General features: G+C 47.4%; 1 protein-coding gene across 1 annotated transcript in view; it reads right to left on the bottom strand.

Moving 5' to 3' along the window:
* Positions 1 to 853: 853 nt before the first annotated feature.
* NUP188 (nucleoporin 188) overlaps positions 854 to 24,134 on the bottom strand; it is a 43,637-nt gene continuing 20,356 nt past the window's right edge. The window contains exons 13-44 of the mRNA XM_081103941.1: positions 22,907 to 22,972; positions 21,702 to 21,821; positions 21,011 to 21,137; positions 18,789 to 18,941; positions 18,458 to 18,584; positions 18,167 to 18,254; positions 18,001 to 18,077; positions 17,166 to 17,280; positions 15,251 to 15,371; positions 15,066 to 15,129; positions 14,176 to 14,304; positions 13,530 to 13,669; positions 12,622 to 12,728; positions 11,401 to 11,607; positions 11,127 to 11,296; positions 10,436 to 10,505; positions 9,996 to 10,063; positions 9,377 to 9,572; positions 7,640 to 7,717; positions 7,234 to 7,319; positions 6,851 to 6,996; positions 6,392 to 6,573; positions 4,868 to 5,068; positions 4,611 to 4,703; positions 4,024 to 4,182; positions 3,343 to 3,480; positions 2,725 to 2,799; positions 2,398 to 2,625; positions 2,140 to 2,271; positions 1,797 to 1,870; positions 1,542 to 1,671; positions 854 to 1,434 (exon numbers count right to left, since the gene is read on the bottom strand). Of these exons, the coding sequence (XP_080960067.1) occupies positions 1,258 to 1,434; positions 1,542 to 1,671; positions 1,797 to 1,870; positions 2,140 to 2,271; positions 2,398 to 2,625; positions 2,725 to 2,799; positions 3,343 to 3,480; positions 4,024 to 4,182; positions 4,611 to 4,703; positions 4,868 to 5,068; positions 6,392 to 6,573; positions 6,851 to 6,996; positions 7,234 to 7,319; positions 7,640 to 7,717; positions 9,377 to 9,572; positions 9,996 to 10,063; positions 10,436 to 10,505; positions 11,127 to 11,296; positions 11,401 to 11,607; positions 12,622 to 12,728; positions 13,530 to 13,669; positions 14,176 to 14,304; positions 15,066 to 15,129; positions 15,251 to 15,371; positions 17,166 to 17,280; positions 18,001 to 18,077; positions 18,167 to 18,254; positions 18,458 to 18,584; positions 18,789 to 18,941; positions 21,011 to 21,137; positions 21,702 to 21,821; positions 22,907 to 22,972 (4,044 nt within the window). The 3' untranslated portion in view covers positions 854 to 1,257. The remainder of the gene's footprint in view (positions 1,435 to 1,541; positions 1,672 to 1,796; positions 1,871 to 2,139; positions 2,272 to 2,397; positions 2,626 to 2,724; positions 2,800 to 3,342; positions 3,481 to 4,023; positions 4,183 to 4,610; positions 4,704 to 4,867; positions 5,069 to 6,391; positions 6,574 to 6,850; positions 6,997 to 7,233; positions 7,320 to 7,639; positions 7,718 to 9,376; positions 9,573 to 9,995; positions 10,064 to 10,435; positions 10,506 to 11,126; positions 11,297 to 11,400; positions 11,608 to 12,621; positions 12,729 to 13,529; positions 13,670 to 14,175; positions 14,305 to 15,065; positions 15,130 to 15,250; positions 15,372 to 17,165; positions 17,281 to 18,000; positions 18,078 to 18,166; positions 18,255 to 18,457; positions 18,585 to 18,788; positions 18,942 to 21,010; positions 21,138 to 21,701; positions 21,822 to 22,906; positions 22,973 to 24,134) is intronic.

The raw sequence follows: 24,134 nt of genomic DNA, 5'->3' as shown, positions 1-24,134 counted from the left end.
GGTCCTGGAGTTCAGAGTGGGAAAGGGAACACTTCACATTTGCCCCATTCCTCCTCCTGGGTGGGGAGTGATGTACAAAATGCCATTGGCCCTCCTCCCAGAAGTACTAGGGCAGAGGGAAAGTTCAAAGCCCCGTTCACAGCACTCACTTCCCCCACAGGGCCTGTGCTCTCAGATATGAAGCTGCATGACAGACATTTTATTCCCAAGAAGAATTTCCTAAATTTGGGCAGAGTGGAATGGACTGTAGACGTGGATGGTTTAAGCTCCAGTAATGGATAGCTGTGTTTCCTGTGGGCCAGGCACGGAGCCAAGCATGGTCACATGTATTGGTCCTCACAGATGAGGGCAGATCAGAAAGACAGTCACCTCCTCAAGGTTCCATAACTGGCAAGTAGTCACACAGGGACTCGCCCAGGAAAGTCTGATTCTAGAAACCTCAAATGGTGGGTTTGGGCTACAAGCCAGGTTTTAGATCAAGGCCCTTAGCCAGGCCAGCCCTGAGGAGGCCCTGAGGAGGCCTAGGGAGACGAAGGCAGAGGCCCAGCTATAAATAGGAAGGAGCAGAGCTTCAAGAAAGGCTACACCCAGTGATAAGCTCAGCCAGCTGGTAACTGGAAGTGTGTGTGGCAGGGGTGCGGGGACAAGACCAGGCAGGCCAAGGAAGGGAAAATCTAAGTGTCCACACTGCACCCCTCCCCCTTGAACATTAATGTAATGGAGGGATGTTAGTGAGTCAACCACTAATCAACTTGCCCTCCCCAAGCCTCCCCTCCACTCCTGGGCCCCTGTTCCATGCACTGAGAGCTGCCTAGCCATTCCTGGGCTTTGAACAAAGGCACACATTACACAGCTGTCTATAAACAGTATTTTAATATTTGTATAAATAGACCACAGTATTACCAAAAACTGCAACAACAGAGTGTGGAAAACATTTTAAAACCCGTGCATACAGCCTTTCCTGGCTACACATGACACTGGCTCCCATCTCCCCTGGCCGGGGTCAAGTGCTCTGGGGAATGCTTGAAGGAAAGGAATACCCCTCTGGGGCACTTGGAAGGTGAGGGGGGAGCACAGCAGACTTGTGGCCCCCTGCTGCTGACCTTTCGATCTATTATAAAAATAATGCCAGTGTGCAGGTGGTTGGAGTTGTGGCTACTCTGGGGAGAGGGTGAAAGGAGCAGCTCAGTCCCAGACGGCCCCATCAGCTGCTGTGCAGGCTGGTGGAGAATGGCAGGCGGGCGACATGCCACTGCCCTATCTTTGCACGTGCCGGACAAAGGCCTGTACTAGCTGGATCAGAGGCTCCTGACTCTCAGGGCTGGCCTTGGAAAGAGAGGTGGACTTGCCCTGAGGCGAGAGGAGGATGCCAGCAGCAGGGGAGCTGGGGGCTCCCCTGCGGAAGTAGCGCGAGAGGCTGGAGAGCAGCGTGCTCTACGAGAGAAAAAGGAGCCTGATGAGGCCCAGCAACCCCCACCCGCGGGCTGGATTTTCCCCACCAGCTCTGCCCCCTCTAGTCAGGACCCTCGATCCCTTCTCACCAACTCTGAGCTGAGCTCCTGTTTCATCCGCTGTTTGTCCCGGGAGTGCACAGCTGGGTCCCTAAGGTAACGCATTGCCTGGGAGATGAGCAGGTAGAAGCAGTTCTCCATAGTAAACATCAGGAGGGACCTGGGACAAGGCAGGGTTGGCACTGTGTAGAGGGCCAAGCTGGCAGGTGCTAGGTGGGCCACTGAGCTAAGAGAATAGCCAGCCCGTGTCTGCCCCAACCCCAAACTCTAGAAGGGCTTTCTTACTTCAGTGTTCTGGTCCCTTCTGCCTGTGTGCTGAGCCCCACAGCCTGAGTGAGGGGCTCCTTTTTCTTATCCAGCTGGAGGAAGAGAAACAAGGGTTAAAAAAACCCAGGGCACAGTGACAGCTTCAACTCTGGGAGCTTCCTCTGTGGCAGGTCCTGCCTTACCGGTTACATCAGTTAAACCTCACGATAATTCTCAACAGAGTTAGGCTCCATCAAACTCCTGTCATGAGGAGGAACCAGCTTGGAAGGGGAAGGCTAGGTAAACGTGCCAAGGTCAAGGGTAGGAAGTGGTAAACTGGGAGGAAGATTTGGGTGAAGGGGCCAGACAGCACCAAACTCACCTCTCCGAGCATGTTTAGGGCCACATTCACTGTGGCCAGAAGGGTCCCAAAGGAGGGGGCCACTTCAGAGTCAAAGGTGGGCGTGGTGAAGCTCAGGGCAAACAGGAAGTTGTATTCAGCAAGGTCCAGGGACTGCAAGGCAAGACCAGAGCATTCTAGGGCCCAGCTAGGACCCCAGACAGCTCTCGAGAGCAGGGCACAGCCAAGCCTTCAGATCACGGTGGGAGGCTGGTGGCGCAGCACAGATGGCGCTGGTACCTGATCCAACAGGATCTGGCAGACGTCCGGGGTGAAGTGCCGCAGGGCCGCCAAAGTCCTGCTGAGGATCTTGAGGAGGCCATACTGGACCACATGTAAGGCTCGCTGCTCCGAAGCCTCTGTGTCAGCAGTGGGCTGCTTGGAGGAAGAGGGGGCAGCAGGAGCAGCTGTGGGTGGCCGCTGAACTCGGGGTGCAACAGCTGAGGGGACACCATCCCCATTTTTGTTCTGGAGGAGACAGAAGTGGAGGTGGAGCACAGAAGCTGGGGTGAGGCACTCCAGGCAGCCATGGGGGTTGGGGGTGGGGTTGGGGTTGGGGGCGGGTACCTGCAGGTAGTGCTGCAGCATCTTCCGGCTGTGCAGGAGGGAGGTGCAGGCCTGGCACAGGTAACCCAGGTTGACCTGCGGCAAACATGGGAGGCTGAGGGCCTTCTCCTGGCAGCAGCCCCAGCCAACTGACTAGATCAACCACACAGGTCTCTACAGAGCACTGTGCTCCCAAATCACGGAGCACCTGCACTCTGGGCCCACTCTCGCCGGGATGGTTTCCCAGGGACAGCATCAGTCCTCAGTCAGTACATAAGGTGGGATCATTTCCCCCTTTTACAGAAGCAGAAAAAGGCTGAGAGAGAGGTGAAGGGACTTGGCCAAGGTCACAACCAGCACAGACAGACACCTGCCTGTCAGACTCCAGAGTCTGTTCTTTCCCTGCCCTGCTCTCTGGCTGGTCCCAGCTTCAGACCTGTTTCTAAAGGGTCTGACCGCTAAAGCCCGGGCTTTTAACCTACAAGGCTGCCATATGCCGGAGGGAAACATTTAGCTCCAGAGAAAGCAACAGGAAACCAGATCTTGTGCTCCCTAAGCCAAAGTCCCTGGAGGCGCCCCAGAGAGTGCCCATCACGCCTTGTCCCCAGGCCCCTCCAAGAACCTGTGCCTGAGTCCCACCTGCACATCTCGCAGGAGCTGAGGCAGGTGGAAATGCCACTCCTTCATGAAGCTGGAGAGCTGCAGAATGAAGCCCACCGTGTGGTCTGCCTCCTCCAGGCACGCCAGACTCTGCACCGTCCTCACCGCGTTGAGGCACTGGGAGGGGAGAGAAAGGAAGGATGGGGTGAGTCAGGGATCTGACACACCTGCCTGCCCTCCTGTGGGGAGGACAGGTTCTGGGCACACAAACTGAAATGGCAGTGCAACAGGTGGTTTGGTGTTCCGACAACAGGTTCTGTCTGAGATGATTCCAAACTGTGTTTCACTTGGCAGAGCAGCTACATGAGTTGGCCAATCAGCCAGCAGTCCTCAGAGCACAGAACTGGCCTGGCCCCTGTGGCTCTGTGGTTGAGTATTGACCTATGAATCAGGAGGTCATGGTTCGTTCCTGGTTAGGGCACATGCCCCGGTTGCAGGCTCGATCCCCAGTGGTGTGGCATACGGGAGGTAGCCGATAGATATTTCTTTCATCGATGATTCTATCTCTCTATCCCTCTCCCTTCCTCTTTCTAATAAAACTCAATACTTTTTTTTTTTTTTAAGAAATGGGGAAATGATGCTCCTTAATTACCAAGCCTCAAGCCCTGAATGGCCCAGACCCCAGTAACTCCCAAACCCCATTGCCTGGCAGCTTCTCACTTGTAAGGTCCGCTCCTGGTGAACACCCACGAAGTCCAGAGCTTCGGTCAGGAAGTTGTAGCGCAGAGTTTTGAGGAGCCGTTCCATCAAAGACATGGACAGGCGATAGACCCCTGGCCAAGAGGGGGCATCGAGGGATTTCCGAGAGGTGCTAGGTGTCTAAGACACAAATGAAAGACAAAATCAGGACATGGGTCCAAGGAATCTGGCTGACAGGTACAGTGGGGCCTCCATGCAGCATAGATGCTAAGGCAGTCTGGTTGCTTAGAAAAGGAAACCTCTGGAATGGGCATGGTCACTGCCTGGTGACCAGCAGAACCAGAGAGAGCCTGAGGCCAGCAGTGACAAAGAAAGAGCACTAAGCAGAAATCCAAGAATCCTGGGTTCTAGACTCGGGTCTGCCACTAACTAGCTGTGTGAGCTTCTCTTGCAGGCAATGAGCGTGGGTGGGAGGATTCTGGCCCATCAGTACAGTAAGTACCTAAACAACTAAAGAGAGTAACTTCTGGGGCCAATGAAGGGGCTGCAGGTGTGCTCATCCCCGGAAGTGCAGTCTGGGCAGTGGCTGCCAGGCCATTGGAACTCACCTGCACCGTTCCATTGGTGCTGAGCTGGTACACACTCAGGAGGGGCAAACAGATGCTCTGGGTAATGCCGGCTCCAGCCACTGCTGCGGCTCCCTGGGAGAGAACGACATGGAATGAGATGGGACCTGTCCCTGCAGCCAACCCCCCAGGGCGAGGGGAGCTCTGAGTAGGCCAGAGCTTCTGAGAGACAGAGACAGTGCCAGAACCCACTCAGCACAAACAAGGAGGCTCCTTTCTGCCTCGTGCTTGCTGCCTACCTGCTGGGTGCGAGCCAGGGTGAGGAGCAGGTGCAACGCTGCCTCGGTGAAATGCAGGTTTTGCTTCATGCGAAGGCTCACCTCCAGGGTGGTAAAGAGGGTTGGCAGGATGGGGAGCCTGCGGGTCACCTGCAGCCATGAGTCACCATCCTCATCTACCTCACACAGCTCCTTGGCCAGGTGCAGGCCCAGGACACACACCTGCTGGGGCCCAGAGGTAAAGCTGAGCAGAAGAGAAGGAAGCAGTGCAGGGGAAGGAAGAGGAGGAGGAGAGGACAGCCAGCCTGCACCGGATCATACATCTCTTAGGCAAGCTGGACTGGAACACAATTCAGAATTTCTATCAACCCTGCTCTGCTCCCACACCCACCTCTCAGAGACTCGCAACCCCACCCACACTAATAAGCCATCCCTAGACTGACAGAACTACCAATGACTTCTTCCCCCATCGCCCACACTGCCATCACCTGTGTTGGTGCTACTTCCTGTCCTACATCTGCCCACTCCACCCGACTCTGGTAGCATACAAAGTCAAAGTGACCCCTTTCTGCACTATTGCAGTCACCCCCTAAGTGGCCTTTCCTCCTCCTCTCTGGACCCACCCAAAACAATTCTTCTACCAGTGGCTTTTCAAACATTTTTTTAAAATATATTTTTATTTTTATTGATTTTTTACAGAGAGGAATAGAGAGTTAGAAACATCGATGAGAGAGAAACATCGATCAGCTGCCTCCTGCACACCCCCCACTGGAAATGTGCCCGCAACCAAGGTACATGCCCTTGACCGGAATCGAACCTGGGACCCTTCAGTCCGCAAGCCAACGCTCTATCCACTGAGCCAAACCGGTTAGGGCTCAAACATGTTTTATGACTGCAGTAATAAATACTTTAAGACTGTGCCCCAGTATACACATACTTACATATTTCCATTGAATAGTATTCTTACCTTATATCCTGTAAAGCACGCTAATATTTTCTTTTATAGCATTAAAAAGAAAAATACTGGTCTTTACCAAATGAGCTCATTTCAAGAACCAGCAATAGGTCATGACCCACAGCTTGAAAAACAGTTTGCTACTGCATCCAGAGTGATCTTTCTAGAGTACAAATCTCGTCACTTCTCACCGTTGCTTACAAGCCTGTTAAACTGGTTCTTATTCCACTGAGGACCCAGAATAAAAACCCTGCAACGCTTCCGGTCATCTAGCCCCCAACTCTGCAGGCCTTACTTCCTCTCTGCTCACAACAGCCTGCTTTAGGTCACTGCTGAAACGGTGCTTTCTCACTGAGTCTCTAGACTGGTGAGAACCACACACTGTGCAGACTCCCTGTATTGCTCCCCTGCTGGACCTGCCACATGGAATTCTAACACTTCTTTGCAAAGTCTGAAATTTGTTAACTTCCTCACCAGACTGAACTCTAAGTGCAGTGACTGTTTTGTTCGCTAATCACGTGTAGGGCCTAGCAGTTCATATTTGTTGGGTGCATGTGGAAAGGACAGACAGCTTCCCAGCACGCCCTCACCCCATCACGCTGGTCTTTGTGCCGGGGCCGAGAGCAGTCATCAGTCTCCATGCTGTCCTTGTCCTCCGTGGCGCTGCCTGATGCCAGACTGTGGCGGGTCTGGTCAAAGAGCGCAATCACCTCTTCTTGGAGGGTCTCACAGACGTTAAGCACTAGCTGAGAGTACTGGGGGATGTCACTGACTGCAAAGCGACAGGGAAGAACACGGTCACACTCACCATGCCACCTCTCACTGAACGCCAAAGTTTTCTTCCCAGGCAGATAGCTGGGGATAGAGTTATCTGTCCCATGAGAGGGGAGGAGGAACAGGTGGGGAAGAAAAATACTTTTCCCAAAGACCAGAGTTCCAAGACTGAAAATTCAACCCCCACAGGAGGAACGCCTGGCTCTACGCAGAGCAGCCTGGCTGCCAGCAGGGACGGGAGACCGCCACCGCCACCACCTCTGCCCCTCACCCACCTCTCATCTCCTTCATCTGCAGCACAGTGATGAATGCCGAGAACACCTTGGCTTTGGTCTTCTCCATGAGCTGCCGGTCTGCCTGCAGCACGCCCTCCAGGATCTCTGTCAAGGGTGCCAGCATCTCATCCACAGGACCTAACTCTCTAGAAATAATATGGGTCGAGAGGGAGGAAAACAGCTCACAGAAAGGCCACGACTGCCTTTGCTCCAACTCAGGATGCCCACTGGGCAGTCGGCGGTCAGCCCCGTTGCGGGATGGAAAGCTAGCCCTTTTCATACCCATTTTCTCCCTTCAGGAAGGCAAAGGGTCAGTAAAGAGGATGGAGCAGGCCCCGAGGAGGCAGCCCTGGCCGCAGGCCGCCTCTCCCCTCAGCACTCACCTCTTCCACTGCCGCAGGAGGATAAGCAGCAGAGTGCACATCATGGAGCCGAGGCGGAGGCAGTTGACCGAGGCTGGGACCAGGAGCTGAGGTAAGACAGCAGACAGTTAGAAGTCAGGCTTTCTGGGGGCTGGTCCAGCCAGAAGATTCCAGCTCCGTCCACAGGGTACCTTTTGGATTCATGCTTTTATTTCCGAGCAGTGAGCTACAGGGGCTGGGACATGGGGAGAGGCTAGGGGCTGGCCCAGCAGCAGCAGAGCTCTGCCTCCCCACCGCAGCATCAGGCCTCCCAGGCCAACTGAGCCCTTTGACCTGATCACTTGCGGGACTGCTGACTCGTGAGCTCCTATTTGACCTCGGAGACCTTGTCCCGGGGAGGAACGTGAAATCTCCCAGACACACTTACTAACGCTTTGGTCCCATCAAGCACATCAAGAAAGAGCTGGCGACGCACTGCAGAGTCGGTCAGGTGCAGTATCTCTGCCTGCAAAGGACAGAAAAACATGTCAGTTGGGAAAATTTCCCCGACTTTAGAAGCCAAGAAACGTGGGGTCCTCTGTCAGGCAATTGTCACTGAGAAGTCATTGTCTCCCTGAATGAAGTGGGGCTGGAGGCCCCTGGTGTTTCTGTCTACCCTTAGATAGATAAGGTCAGAATCACGCCCAGCCTCCCCCCTCCTCCTGATGACACCCTTCCTTTGCTCAGACCCTGTGGAGGCTGCCCAGTACTGGAAAGACAAACTCCTCAACAGGCTTGGGAGGCCCCATGGGACCTGCGCCAACTGCTTTTGCATCACACCCACTCGTGTTCGCTCTGTTCCAGCCCCAGTGGCCTCCTTCCTCCTCTGTGAACATATACGCTCTTTCCCGCTTCCGGACCCTGGCGCTTGGGTCCATCTGCCCAGACTGCTCTCTTCCACAGGCTCTCCACCTGGAAGACTCCTTCGCACCTTCAGGCCTCAATCTGTTCATCACCTGACTATGCCTATCCTACTTTGGCTTCACCATAATCTCCTAAGTACTTCCTTCACGTGAATCATCACAGTCTGTAACTGTATTTCTTCATGAGTTTGTTGACAATTTGCCTCTCTCTCAGGACACTCTCCATGAGCTCAGACTTTCTCTGCCTTGTTCATTGCTGTAGCCCTGGTGCCTGGCACATGGGCAGGCATTCCACTAACATCCATTCAATGAATAAGTGAATCATCAATATCCTGGACTTAACCAGATAGGTTTCCTAGGAGGGGGAAAAGAATGGTGGGATTTTCCAAGATTAAAGAACTACTGCCTAGCTAGGGCCTAAAAGGCAGGTGACACACAGGCTATTCCCAGGGGTAAATCCATTATTCCCCAAAGATGGCTGAGCTTTTGGTGTGTCTGCAGTCTCAGGGCTCCACAACCACTGTGCCACAGCAAAGGCCCAAGGTCATGGGCAGTGTGGCACTAAATAAACAAGTCACAGATGTTAAGAGTATGCCTGAAACAAGGGGCACTTATCAAGCTGAAGCAATTAATGAAGTCAAGGAATTAATCTGGGTTCCCCAGGAGGAACAGTTCAACATCCAGTCCTTACTACACAGCATGATGGTGTCCAGCCACAAAAAATACCAAGGAAAAAATGCAACCTCTTCTCAAATGTTAACTCTCTAAAAACCAATTCTCAGGAGACACCTGTACAGAGACAATGCCTCTGTTCTTTTTCTAAGACCAGGAATGCAGTTTCTAGGACCAGTGAAAACAAACAGCTCTCGACAGAGGCTGCTGCTACATCTGTTACAGCTACCTCACTAGTCAACAAATATTTATCTACTGTCCACAGGGCACACAGCATGAGACAATGCATGTGTATGGGAGGTAGATGAAGGGAACCCCAAGACCTATGCAAGGCTGTAAAGACAGCTACAGGAATCTTTATGAAATGACTGAAGGGATTTCAAATCACTTCTCTGCACTTTTCATAAGGGCTTCTTGTTGGACCTAATATCATCAAATACCCCATATTAGCCCCCATTTTTTTACACAGAACCTGTTACATTTTAGCTCTCAGGGAAATACCCTGACTCATTCTTCATCCCAAGGGGCTGTTAACTACTAGGCACCCTGGCACATGGTTGCTGTGAAAACTCGCCCCAAGAGGTTCTTACGTGGCTGGTGGCAATAATGAGAAGCATCCTCCAGGCGGAGACCAGCATCTGATACTCGACCAAGGAGGTACAGCTGCTGCCCTCCGTGTCGGCTGTGTGAACCGCCAAGGACTTGACATACCCTGACCAGTAGGCAAAGCGTTTCTCACTGGAAAATTTCTTGAGTGTATCTTTTAGTGACTGGTCTAGTGAGCCCCTAGAGTGTCAAGAAAACACAAAACCTACCATTAGGTTTTAGAAAGGAGATGGGAATGTGATGGGCACAGACCCTTGTTGAGGCAGAGAAAGCAACCTCACATGGGCTACAGGCCGACGGCTCCGGATCCCTCCAGTGTGTGGGGCTCATGCTTCTTGCTCAACATAATGGGTTAGGCTGAGGCCTTTTCCAGGATTCCTCCTCCATAAAATCCCGAGCAATGGAGTCTGCTTCACAATAACTCTTTCTGATAACCATAAATGCCATCAATGGACTGGCCAGGGACAGGGCTCAGTAGCCCTCCATAAATGGCCCCAAACAGTTCTCTTCTGACTCGGCTTGTACAGCCATGCACCCAGTGGCAGGCCACCGTGATCCCCCTCCCAAACCTTTAATTAAACTCTAAAAGGGGAAAGGACTCACTTAACTACATAGTATATCTCCAAGCATATTATCTTCATGATTAGGGCACAGGTTTCCAGGATGCTGGGCTGTGGAGGGAAGAGCAGAGCAGACACCAATCACAGGCGATCCTCTTCCCTGGTGTCCCCCACAAAGGAACCGATTCCCTATTGCATGCGAATGGGCGTCTGACTTGCAAGAGCACACGCGTCAGGTCCACAGTGTCTCCAAGTCAATGGAGACGACCACGGAGCCATCAACACCGAGCAGGGCACGCCACCGCCTTCCCAACGCAAGACATCGAAGGGAGAGGAAGCGAGCGCTTCTCTGAGAAAGACGTTTCTACTGAAGAAAGCACGCTGGCTGTTCACTCAGGGGAGGCGTCCCTTTCTGCAGCTCAGTCTCCACAGCCCAGCCTTTCCTCCCAGGAGCTCAGTCCCTGCCACCTCACCACAGCTTACCTCAGATGTTTCCGAGGGAGCAGAGAGGGTTCCAAACAGTGGACTTGTTAAATTCTCCCAAAACTTGGGTCTAAAAAGAAAATACATGTTGTAAATCACGCCTTCTCTCTCACAGCCCTTTCCCCCGCTCCCTTTCGTGGTTACTTCCTGTTTTTCAGTCTCATTTCTAATGTGTCTCACAGGTCACTGGCGCCTACCGAAATGCAAAGGTTTTCCTCTTCAGAAACACAACTGTGTATCACCGAGCTGACCAGTAAGAACTCTCAGGGTGCACTCCACTGTCCGTCTCTGACAGCCCCACAGAGAGAGCGGGGAGGGCAAGCAGGACAGACGCCCATGCTGAGCCACGTTAAAGCTCCTTCCCTCTGTGCAAACGGGGCCCGAGACGTACGGTGTGCCATTCAGTTCACTGTGCAAGCAAGGCACACGCATCTGAACACGCTGTTTCTCGACAACAATGGGATTGGGGTTGGCAGAAGGCGGGAACTCTAACGTTAACGCATCTTTTCCTCAGAGCAAACATGACGCCTGCTGGTGGCAGCATTAAAAAGAATAGCTAAGAGTGACACTCCCATTCAGAGACCCGGGCACTGATCTGCTCAAAGATCCTTCCCAACAAATTGCTAAGATAGGAGCTACTGCTACCCCGTCTCACAGGCAAGGACAAGAGCTCTGGAAGAGTCAGACCTACTTGGTCCTGAGAACCAGCATGGCACTGTCCCGCCGGTCCTGCCACAGGGCATGCAGAAAGGCGATGGCTGCCCGGTGCAGCAGGGGCGGACACCAGTAGCGATCCTGCTGGTGGGAGTCAATCAGCTCCAGGACCGCATGGAGACAGCTCCACACCCCAAGGCTGAACTCCTACAAGAGGGGCAGGTGAGAGGTCAGGGCCACAGCCACCACCAGTAATTGCACACACAGAGCCCAGCACCCTCCTCCCAGCTTCGCCCCAGGTGCAGGCTCACCTTGGAGCCATCACTGCCATCCTTCACCTCCAGATTCAGAAACAGCTCAATGAGGCCTGGCTGAGTCTCTACTGCAACCGTGAGGAATTCCAGGATCATGACTTTGATGCGCATGTCCTCAATCTTGCTCTGCAATCGTGTCAGGAAAGCGTCGCGAATGGCAGCCGCATCATTGCCCAAGCAGGCATACACTGACATCGGGGCCACCTGGTGGAGACAGGACACACAGGCTCAGAGCTCTACTTCCAGAAAAACCAACAGGCTCCTGCAGAAGGGTGCTGGAGAACTCTGAGAATATCCAGGCATACATAGCTCTGGGTCAAAGGGACATCACCCCAAACTACAGCACAAGATGCCCATCCAGTCATAGGAAAAATAGCAATCAACTAAGATGCACAACCTCTCTCATAATTAAATAAATACAAAGTAAAGCATGAGATAATATTGATTTGCCCACTAGCAAGGATTTTAAAAAAACAGGAAAGAATACGGCAGAGATACAAGACTTGGTGTTACGAGTATAAACTGTTACAATCCTTTTTGGAGGACTATTTGGAAATGACTGAAAATTTTTAAATATTCACTGACATCTATCTATCTAAGTTTTAGAAATTATAAACAAAAGTTGACAGAGTTCTATGGATAATGCTTCCTGCAGCACTGGTTACAGCAGTGAATGACAGAAACTAGCCCAAACGAATTAGGATGCACCCACTCTATGGCGCACCAGGCAAGCGTGAGGGAGAAAGAAGTGGCTTCAATGTGCCTGCATGGAGGACTGCAAGACATGGTGTGAAGTGGAGAGAGCTAGTTACAAAACAGGATGTGTAGGGGAATTCCACTTCTGAACAGAGAAAAAGCACACACCCAGCACACCCTCTACTACACAAGCACAGACAGATCTGGGGCAGTGCATACCAACCTGCTCACAGGGGATCTGGAACGAAGGGTCAGAGGTACCTTAACTTTCTGTTACATTTATCTGTATCATTTAAATAAATATTTAAAAATAAGAATATAAGACTGCTGTAATGAAACAAAAATACCCCCATAAAACACAATGTGTGTGTGCGTGCATGTGTGTGTGTGTGTGTGTGTGTGGCTACTTCACTTTAAAAGTCAGAGAAGTCCAAGTTAGCTGCTTCTCTTGGGAGAAGGCAAGAGTGATCACCAACACAAAGTCAGTTTTCTGGGGCTTTGGTTGGTTAAGTGGGATCCTACCGTGGCCAGACGTTTCAGCAGCTGGATGGCCAGACGTGGCAAAGCAGGGTCATGTTTGTGGTAGATGTATTTGGCAAGAACAGCAATGAGGTTGTTCCCATGGGCACCTGAAGAAGCACAGGAAATATTTTAAACACCAACTGTGCCTGATTCAAGCTTTTAAGAGAGGGTGCTATTCATAAAGGCTCATTCACATGTGAGGGAATCTACCCTCAAGCACCTGGAGGGCCAGAGCGAATGCAGGTGGCCCTATCATCCTCCTTTTTCAGTAGCTAAGGCAGGATTTGGGGACAAACAGCTCAATGCAATTTATTAAGAGTAAAAAGAAATACATTTTCAAGAAAATAGGTAGTCTTTGATCAAATAGGCTAGAAAAAGACATCGCACTGAAGCACTGCACTGACATGCAAAAATATTAATGCCAATATGATACAGGTAGAATAGGTCTGAGACATTATCCCAATACCTACTTGAAAATGAGCAAACTGGTCCCAAAGAATTAAACAAGTATTTAAAATAAAAGAGTAATAACAGTCAATATTTAAACAGGAATTTCCAAGTCTTTCATTACAATCTTATAAGGCAGACACCACTATTATCCCTACTTTATAGACAAGAAACCTAAGGCAGAGATGTTTAACAATGTGCCTAAGGTCACACAGTAGTTTGGAGCCACAGTTTGAACGAAGGCAGCCTAATTGAACATGCGTTCTAATTATTCGGCCATCAGGAGGAGGGAGAAATGAAATATGATCCAGTCCTCTTATTTCTAAGCCCAGGATGGGAGCTGGTGATCATTCCCAAATTTTAAGGAGTTACTCAGAAAATACCGTTGACCCCTAAAAACACAGCCTAAAAAGTATGTACTTATGAGCAGAAACATCGCTAACTGGAAGAGAAATACATACCATGTTGGGTGAGAGCCTGTTCCAGAGGGGAGACCACATTAGAAGGAGGTTTCAGCCGAATAACATTGTTGGTGATGGAGAATGCCAGTTTCACTGTCTTGATCAGCAGCTGGCCCTGCCCCTGGCCCTCTGCCCCATCACTAGGGTGCCAAATGGAAACCAAAGTTGATTCAGGCAACATGACTTCATTCACAACATATGTGCTCTCATGAATTAGATTCCAACCATACCAACCATAATCCCAGAGTTCAAATAGCTTCTGCTAGAGGCCCCAGGCCAAACTAGGAGACAGGAGGAGCAATCTTTAAAAAGCTACTGCACACCCTAACGGGTTTGGCTCAGTGGCTAGAGAGTCAGCTTGTGGACTGGAGGGTCCAGGGTTTGATTCCGGTCAGTGGCACATGCCCAGGTTGAGGGCTCAATCCCCAGGAGGGAGTATGCAGGAGGCAGCCAGTCAATAATTCTCTCTCATCATTGACATTTCTGTCTCTCTCTCCCTCTCCCTTCCTCTCTGAAATCAATAAAATATATAAAAAATAAATAAATAAAATAAAATAAAAAGCTACCGTGTGCTAACTTAAACTGGAGTTCTTAGAACATGCAGGCACAATAAAGGTAAATGGGGGAAGGGGGGAGGGAGCCCTACCTGCGGGGCTGAGCAGCCATCACCATGTCGATGGTGTCCACGCCGATGCCCATGATATTGATAACTGTCTGTCCTGCTTCTGTATAGGCCAGGCTACAGATGCAGAGGGACTGCAGGCTGGGGGTGTGGCTGGAAAACAGACACATTCTGAGTTACTAGGGAGCCACCAAGTCTATTACTGGAAGAAAAAGCAATTGTCCAAACCGAAACAACTGGACATCAGTGATACAGATCAGCTCTTGGCCAGACACAGTCACTCTGATCACTTTCTCTAAAAAGACTTGATCTTAAAGATCACCCTGAGAATCAATCTAAATGTCCATCAATTACTGGATATGTTTACTGAAATGAATTATGATTAATTCACACATTGGAATGCCTGGAACCATTAAAACAAGGCAGATCTATATGTAGTGGCATGGAAATAAAGTTACAGAGCAGTTAGTATAAGCAGAGGAAGAAACCTAGAAAATATACACTAACTAGGTAATAGTCATCTCTGGAAAACAGGTTTGCAAAGGGCATTTTGCACTGATTATTTTCCAATGAATGTGCATAACTTCTGGAAAGATCATAAAAGTGATATGAGCAATGAGGGAAAAATGGGGCGTATGTAATACTTTCAACAATAAATATTTAAAAAGAAAAAAAAGTGATGTAAGTGTGTATGTAACAATATCATTATGAACAATCTTGTTCCCAATTCATTTGTTCTCTCTCAACAGGAAGAAAGAGTGAACAGTCCAGTGAAAAACAAATCAGAAGCTCAAGAGATGGTTCTGGGCTCAGCCTGTGGAAGGCTGAGCCGGCTCTGCACAGCAGAAGCCCACGCTTCCCCTGGTGACTGGCCGCATCCAAGACCACCAAGCTCTAGCAATCACCCCTCATACCTGCTGTGGTCTGTCTCATGGCACAGGTTCAGTATCGCATGAATCAGCTCCAGGATTAGGCAACCTAGACTCCAGAAAAGACATAGGAATGATGTGGCCATGTGTGATGACGCTTTCCCCCAAGAGAGAAAGATCTCCAGGGAGCCAAAAACTCCGCAGACCTTCCCTGCCCACACTTTCCTTACCGATCTGCTCTCTCACACCGTGGGAGTTGTAGCGCCACTTGTGGTAGCTGGGAAGCATCTCCTTCAGCACAAACATGATGCAGGGCACCAGTCCTTGGCTCTGGGTACTACCAAGCTGTCCCTACAATACACCGTAGTGAGAGGGCTTATGCTATTTAAGGAAAATAACTTAATTAACGGAGATTTAACTTCAAAACCATAGGTCCAAAGGAAATCTGGGTAAACCTGAGTCATTAGTGGTGAAAAAAAATCAGAACATTCTAGTGTAACGAGTCCAAGCTGTACGATTCTCCAGAATAGAGAAAAGGACTAAAAAGACGATGTGACTCTGTCACAAGAGGCACCTGCATGAAAGAGAGAGACAAAGGCTCAATCTGGTCAGAAAGGAGGGACCTTAAACATAAAGGCTATGGGACTGTCCATAATGGAGAATGCTCATCTCATTGTGGTTATCACCAGCATCCCCCCAACCTCTATCTTACTCCATCACCAGAATACCAGAAAGGAGATCTGAGAATATTCTTTGTCCTAATATTACTTGTTAACACCAGCTACCTTATTTTTAAAATAGGGGTTTGGGGGACATCTCTAATACTTTCAACAATAAAGATTAAAAACATATAAATAGAAAATGAGTTAAAATGGGGATTCTTTATATTTAATACCTATATTTACATCCCTGTCTTAATCTATAAAGGACTGTAACTGTCTTTTGAAGCACTCACTGACTGAGTCCGCCAGGCAGGGAGTGTGCCAAGTGCTTTTCACATACGGCCCTCAACAACTCCATGAGGTGGAGACCACTGATCATTCCTATTTTACAGAAATGGAGAAATTCTATGCTTGCCCCGGGTTATGCAGCCAGTAAGTGGTCAACCTAAAATGTAAACCTAACTCTGACTCCGAAATCCATGCTATACCAGTATTTTTCCAACTGAGTTGTCATCCATTAGTGCAGCATTCTCAGCCTTTTTCATTTCATGGCATACACAAATTACTAAAATTCTGCAGCACATCAAAAAATATATTTTTTGCCATTCTGATAAAAAAAACTAAATGGAAAAAAAAGAAACATCAGAACACTGTAGTGCAATGAGTCCAATATAATTGATTGATTCATACTGGATGGCTACTGTTGTGTTGGCTATTGTCATTCACTTGACAATCTAAGGGAAAAGAGTCAGTGCCCCCAACTAAATAGATATTACATGTCTTAAAATTCTTGCGGCCCACCGGTGTGTCGTACGTAGCATACCAGTTGAAAATCACTGCATTAGTGGATTGTGAGATCACCGTCTTAGAAAATATCAAAGTGAATCTTGTGTAGTAAGAGTAGTGTCATATTGTGAGCGTGGCTGGTGTGACTGAGCATCAACCTATGAACCAAGAGGTCGAGGTTCAATTCTCGGTCAGGGCACATGCCTAGGTTGTGGGCTTGATCCCTAGTGGGGGATATGCAGGAGGCAGCCGATCAGTGATTTTCTCTCTCATCATTGATGTTTCTGTCTCTCTCTCCTTCCTTCCTTCCTTCCTCTCTGAAATACTAAAAAGATACTAAAAAGATATTAAAAATAAACAGTGTCATATTGTGAAACTTGTTTTAGGAGTATATATATATATATATATATATATATATATATACACACACACACACATGGATTTACTGGAACGTGATATAAAATATACATAGTACCTTGGGCTACAGTCAAAATAGCTTGACACTCAGTGCATTACACCAAACTGTTTTGAGGATTAAATAATTTAGATAAAGCACCTACTATAGAATCTGGCACACAGTAAATACTCAGTACACACAAACTACTATCACCATAACTTCAAGCCAACTGTTCTGCCTGCAGACAAGTAGCAGGGGCAGGGAAATTATTCCAGATGATTCTATCTGACCAGATTTTACCTTGACAAGAGTGGTGATCAACCGGAGAAAGGCAATAGTGACCCCATACTCGCCCTGGGGCTGTTCACTATTCATCAAGAGGTTTCCGTACCCTCCAGCACTCATCCCCTCCGCACTGGCGAAAGACAGAGAGGCAGAGGGGAATAATGACGGGGAGATTTCAAGATTGCAAGACACTGTAATCACAAAACATTCTTATTACTGTTATATAGCTTGGGTGTAAAATAGGAAAGCTCCGCAAGGAATTAATCACGTTTGGCAATTTTATACCCAGGATAAACATTCAGAGCATGTTTTATTGATATACAACGTTAAGAGGTTTAAAGTGAAAAATCAAATAAGCATCAGGAAAACATGATTGTCTTATAAGCAAGAGAGAGCAAGGAGAGAATGCTCAGGTAGGAAGATGGATCTCTGCGTTAATAACTGGTCTATAGGAGAGCTGGAATATCCACGAAACAAGGAAAAGTACAGAATGATTTCGGCTTAAGAAAGGGAAGCCAAGCCTCTTGATCCGGATACCCCCGGATTCTCTAGGCTGTAAAGTTAATTCCCATGAACTAAGGTGGCTGCTGCTGAATGAGAACTCTCTCTCTCCGGCTTTGCAGACTGCAGGACCTCAGGGCTGCCTCAGGGAAGAGGAGCCTCTGTGCCCCAAGGCCCAGTGCCTCCGATGCCTTGTCCTTATCCATCCCTCCTATTTCCAGAGGGCTGAAGAGCCAAGGAGCAAATAGGCACAGAGGCGCTTCTTTAAAACTAATGAAGCTAGCTTGGACCTGGTATGTCCGTGGTGCTCACAGGGAATATACTCTGCCCACCCGAAGACCTGGCTCACCTAATCATCTGACTCATGTTGGAGACCTGGTGGGCCATGAACGGTAAAAAGCCTGTGTGACGAAGATCAGTCCAGACCTGAGAAGGAAAAAGAAGAGTCCATGTCCCTGTGTTCTCAGGTACCAAGTGCAATATTTTGGGATTGCTCTGAAGACTCAGTATCATACCTTTGCGGGGTTCCGGGCAGCCAAAACGGTCAAACAATTGACACAAGAAGCAATGACATCCACAGGGGGGGAGATCACTGTTGTTAACCTGGTTGGAGAACACTATACTCAGTAAAATGAGTCATACGTCCGGCTCCATCGCAAATATTCTCCAATTCTCTCTTCCCAAGTCCCTCCTCTCAGAAAGGATGTTGAAAGAAAACAGCACTCAGCTGGGAAGTTATCACACCAGAGCTTCCCACAGACACACGTGTGTGGACTTGAACCCCACGGGGGTGAGCAGGCACTCACCGCTGCAGCAGCATGTAGATGCGGGAGGTGATGGGCAGCAGACAGTCTGCTATCGAAAGATCTGTACTGATGACCTTATGGACCAGATCAATGATGGGTTTGACCCGCTGACAGTGCTGAATCACATCTGAGGGAAAAGGAAGCCTGTGACCTTACGGAGAACAATTCCTTTAAGATCACTGAATAATCCCTGAGACCCAGGTAACAAATTACACTAATCATAACCTGGATGATTCTGAATTTGGTTTTGAAATTCTCTGCCTATCCTCCAAATCCTCTAGGCATGTCCATTTTTCTTCCCTATAACAGTGTCTCCCAAAGCTGCCCTCACCTGCAGTGGAAACAACATGAAGCAGCATTTCAATCTCACAGGTAAAGAGGGTCCAGCTGCTATACGAGTACTCCCAGCGTACCAGGTAAGCCCTATCGTCCAGCATTACTTGGCCCACGGTGCCTTGAGGTATGCGAAGGTTGGTCTGACCCCCTAAGGAAGGAAGAGAAATTAGTCTAATACCTGAGGACACAACAGGAAGAGGTACCTCCTATATCAGACACCAATGTTTAATCACATAGGCTCTCTTCCTAGTATCTAACATTGCTACACATTTTTCCATTAAAAAGAAAAAAGCCTCTTTTCATTTGGGGAAGTGAGTCTTTCCAGGCGCCTAAAAACAGCGGAGTGCGCAGAGTGGTATTACATTCACATGACTGTGGGAGACCACCTCATGGCACCGTAGGTACCATGGGTACATGCCCTTGACTGGAATGGTCACTGGCTAAGTTGGTGGTGGTGCCAGGGTTAGAAGAGCAAGGCTATTCCTTCTATATTTTGCTCCTTTGAGCACCTGGAAGACACATAAGCTTACAAGTTTTAACTGGTCACTTTTACACACTGCACTGCCAGTAGGAAAATAAATCGGTACCTTTTCTTACAATTTGGCACTATGTATTCAAAACTTTTAAATTATTTTTTAAACTGTGGTAAAATATATATATATAACATAAAATTTACCGTTTTAACCATTTGAAGTGAATAGTCCAGTGGCATTAAGTACATTCACACTGTTGTGCAACCATCACCACCATTCATCTCCAGAACTTTTTTCATCTTGCAAAACTGAAACTGTCCCCATTAACTGATAATTCCCTATCCCCCCATCCCTCAACCCATCACCCACCATTCTATTTTCTGTCTGAATGAATTTCACCATTAGAAGTATCTCATATGAGTTGAATCATATATTTGCCCTTTTGTGACTGTCTTATTCAGTTTGCATGTCTTCTAGGCTCACCCATGTTACAGCATATGTCAGAATTCCCTTCCTTTTTAAGGCTGAATAATATTCCAGTGTGTGTGTGTGTGTGTGTGTACATACACACATATACATATGTATACACACACACAGATATACATTTTGTTTATCCATTTCATATGTTAGTGGACTTAAATTTTTATTGTGTATACCCTATTATCCAACAATCCTAAGGTATTCTATGTACTAAAAATAAAAGCACCAGTTTATTAAGATTTATGTACCAAATGCAGCATTGTTTTTGGTGGCAAAAACCTAACACAATCTAAATGTCCTTTAGGAGAAAAATAAAAAGTTATGGAACATCAAGAATAATTATGTAAATGGACATAAGACACTGGGGTGTAGGGGAGGCCAGGGGATTGTCAAGGGCGGGGGGAATAAAGGACACATATGTAATACCCTTTGTAATACTTTAAGCAATAAAAAATAAAATAATTATGTAGTTACTAAAAAAAAGTCAGATCCATCTGTAATAAGATCAGCTTGCAGAATGAATTTGTGAGTATACAGAAACATGTAAGAGGACATGGTAAACGCTTTTTTAAAAAATATTTTTTTTAATTGATATTTTACAGAGAGGAAGGGAGAGAGGTAGAGTTAGAAGCATCGATGAGAGAGAAACATCGATCAGCTGCCTCCTGCACACCTCCTATTGGGTATGTGCCCGCAACCCAGGTACATGCCCTTGACTGGAATGGAACCTGAGACCCTTTCAGTCCACAGGCCGACGCTCTATCCACTGAGCCAAACCAGTCAGGCCATGGTAAACTCTTAACATTGATTCTCTAATGGAGGAAGTTCTGGAGAGAGAGAAACTTTTAAAAATGTATCTCTGCATTTTTTACCTTGTTACAATGAACATGCATTATGATTTTTTTATGCATGATTTTTTTAAAATATATTTTATTGATTTTTTACAGAGAGGAAGGGAGAGAGATAGTTAGAAACATCGATGAGAGAGAATCATCGATCAGCTGCCTCCTGCACATCTCCCACTGGGTACATGACCTTGACCGGAATCGAACCTGGGACCTCTCAGTCCTCAGGCCGACGCTCTATCCACTGAGCCAAACCGGTTTCGGCTATGCATGATTTTTTAATGCATGTTGCAGCCAAGGTGCATTTCTCTCTCTCTCCCTTCCTCTCCTTTCTCTCTCTAAAAATTAGTAAATTTAAAAAAAAAAAAAAAAAAAAGGAAAGAGAAAGAGGTTACTAAACCAAGGTCTCTTCATCTTACCAAGTGGGTAAAGGAGTTTGGGTGTTTGCCTCCGCCAGAGAGTTCCATCTTCATGGGAGACCACATCATGGGGCTTATGCTTATAAAGCTCATTGTAGAAAGACATTTTATCCAAGAAACTATATACCTGCCAACATGCAGGAAAAAAAACAAACAGCCACACATTTAGCTGGGGCACATGTGAGGGGTTCCACATCTGCCCTTCTGCTCTTCTAGCCAGACTGTGTATGTGTAGACTCTCAAACTTCTTACAAACCCACTATAACTCTCCTGGAACTGCCTCTGCACTCCTTGCCAAATCTTCACCATTCTTTCATCTTCAACTCAAGGTCCCCTCCCCCCCTCCTCCCTCCACAGATAGTTGCCTCACCAGAGCAGTATGGTCTGTACTACTCAAATGACATTTACTATTCATCACCTGGCTTTATTAGCTATTTATTTCTTATTCTACTCTTCTCTTCCAATTGATATTAAGGAACTTTATATTTTGTCTTATTCCTACAGTACCTACTGTAAGGTACTTAATGAAAACATTTTTATTTAATTTTATAGAACTGAGGCACTACCTTAGGTATTTTCATTCAACTTCAGACTAATTCTTGCCATGGCAATGGGATTTCGATGTGGAAAGCAGAAAAGATTCCTAAAAACCATCTCGCACTCTCTTTAGGCATCTAACTGAACAGCCTACCTTTTTGGCAGTAGACTTCCCTGATACGAGGGCCCGTAGCAATTGTAGGAGTGGGGAGAGGAGATGGGGAAACATTCCACATACACTGTCCAGAATGATCCCAAGACCAGAGGTTGGCTCCTAAGGTGAAAGGGGAGAAATCACTGACCTTAGCATTACCTACAAATTACCCTCTCTCTCTAGTAATTTAAAACTTCCATATCTCCACCAAAAAAGACTACCGACAACTGACTCGGTTAGGACCTGAAAAGAGACCACTGCCTCCAGCGACCTCTTCCGGCCATCTTCTCTAGGGAAAGACAACCTCGTTCACCTTGGCATGACACGCTTCCACTAAAGTGAAAAACACCCAACTATTTGTCAGCATTTAGCCACCATATACATGTAACAGAGCCTCTCCCAGAAACACTGTGATTCTGTGAGACTTAAATGGCATATCAGGAAAAAAAGAACAAAATATACAAGGAGACTAGTCAGGCCAAAAAATAAGTACAAATTTATTCATCAGCTGGACCTTGAGACTTGAGGCTGTTGCCAATGCTAAGACTAAGTACTGGTACCCAGCCTGTGTGGCTCAGTGGTTGAGCGTTGACCTATGAACCAGGAGGTCACAGTTTGAGTTCTGGTCCGGGCACATGCCCAGGTTCCAGGATCAATCCCCAGTAAGGGATGTGCAGGCAATCGATGTTTTGCTCATATCGATGTTTCTCTCTCTCTCTCTCTCTCTCTCTCTTCCCCTCTCTCTCTAAAAATCAATAAAATATCTTTAAAAAGGATTACAGCAATGAGAGCATTTGAGATCTTGTTCCTTGGCGTGTCTTCAGTTTGACTCAAATAAACTCATAATAATTCTCCAAAAAAAGTTACAGCAATACTGGTGCTTGCGACTCCTAATGTGAAAAAAGACTCAGTAGGTGGGACAGATAGCACACTGGTTAATAGTGTAGACTGCAGACTCGTCAGACAGAACTCGATCCCGACCCTGGATGTCTAACTGGTTGGCCTTGGACAAGTCACCTCCCATCCCTGAGCATCACCTTTCCTCATATGCCAAATGGAGATAATAGTATCGACTTCATAGGCTTTTTTAAAGATTAAATAAGAAAATGGACATAAATGCTTAGTATTAACACTTTCCACAAAGTGCTTAATCAATTCTTTTGTTACAGAGAGTATCATAGCATGACTCCCAGTGGCATACTTACTGTTCCCCAGAATAATTCTGGAAGAGAAGGGTCTGCCAAGACTTCACATGCTGTGTCAATTATATCCTGTTGGGATAAGGGAGAGAAAATGGCTTATTTTCCCGAGGTGAACCAGTCTATCCTTTTTTTTTTTTTTACTAAATTCTGTTGAAATAAAAATACCAATGAGCCCGACTGGCATGGCTCAGTGGTTGAACATCAACTATGAACCAGGAGTTTACGGTTTCGATTCCTGGTCAGGGCACATGCCCGGGTTGTGGGCTCGATCCCCAGTGGGGGATGTGCAGGAGGCAGCCGATCAATGATTCTCTCTCATCATTGATGTTTCTGTCTCTCTCCCTCTCTGAAATCAATAAAAACATATTTTAGTCCTAGCCAGTTTTGCTCAGTGGATAGATCGTCACCTGTGAACCGAAGGGTCCCAGGTTCAATTCCGGTCAAGGTCACATACCTAGATTGCAGGCTCCTCCCTGGCCTACGCCCTGGTCAGGGCCCCTGCAGGAGGCAACCAATCCATGTGTTTCTCTCAACCCTGACCAGTTTGGATCAGTGGATAGAGTCGGCCTGCGGACTGAAGGGTCCCGGGTTTGATTCCAGTCAGGGGCATGTACCTTGGCTGCGGGCACATCCCCAGTAGGGGGTGTGCAGGAGGCAGCTGATCGATGTTCTCTCTCATTGATGTTTCTAACTCTCTATCCCTCCCTTCCTCTCTGAAAAAAATCAATAAAATATATATATTTTTTTAAATCAATGTGTTTCTCTCACATTAATATTTCTGTCTTTCCCTCTCTCTTCCATTCTAAAATCAATGGAAAAATATCCTCAGGTCAGGACTTTATATATATATATGTATATATATATAAAATACACACCAATAATACCTCATTTAGTATGTCAAAAAGAACTCTGGGTTTAAAAAGTAAGATTACGGCCCATCTAGGGTATATATAATATCTGTTGTATGCTGTTAGGCAAATTCTTTATCTGTAAAATGGTGACAATATTCTCTGCTTCACAGTATTGTCGTAAGGATTAAATGAGAATGTACAGGGAAGTGAACTGTATATTTTCAAATGCCATGTAAATGTGAGCTATAACTAGGATCAGCTAAACTGTTCTAGAGAACAAGAATAATGCCTTTGATTTTTGTTTGTTTATCCTCACCCAAGGATATTTTTCCCACTGATTTTTAGCAGAGTGGAAGGGATGGAGAGAGAGAGAGAAGAGA

This window comes from Myotis nattereri, assembly GCF_964212035.1.
Source record: "Myotis nattereri genome assembly, chromosome: 12".
NCBI lineage: Eukaryota > Metazoa > Chordata > Mammalia > Chiroptera > Vespertilionidae > Myotis > Myotis nattereri.
Note: the sequence above shows the minus strand (reverse complement) of the source record. Positions and strands in the feature narration are given on the sequence as shown.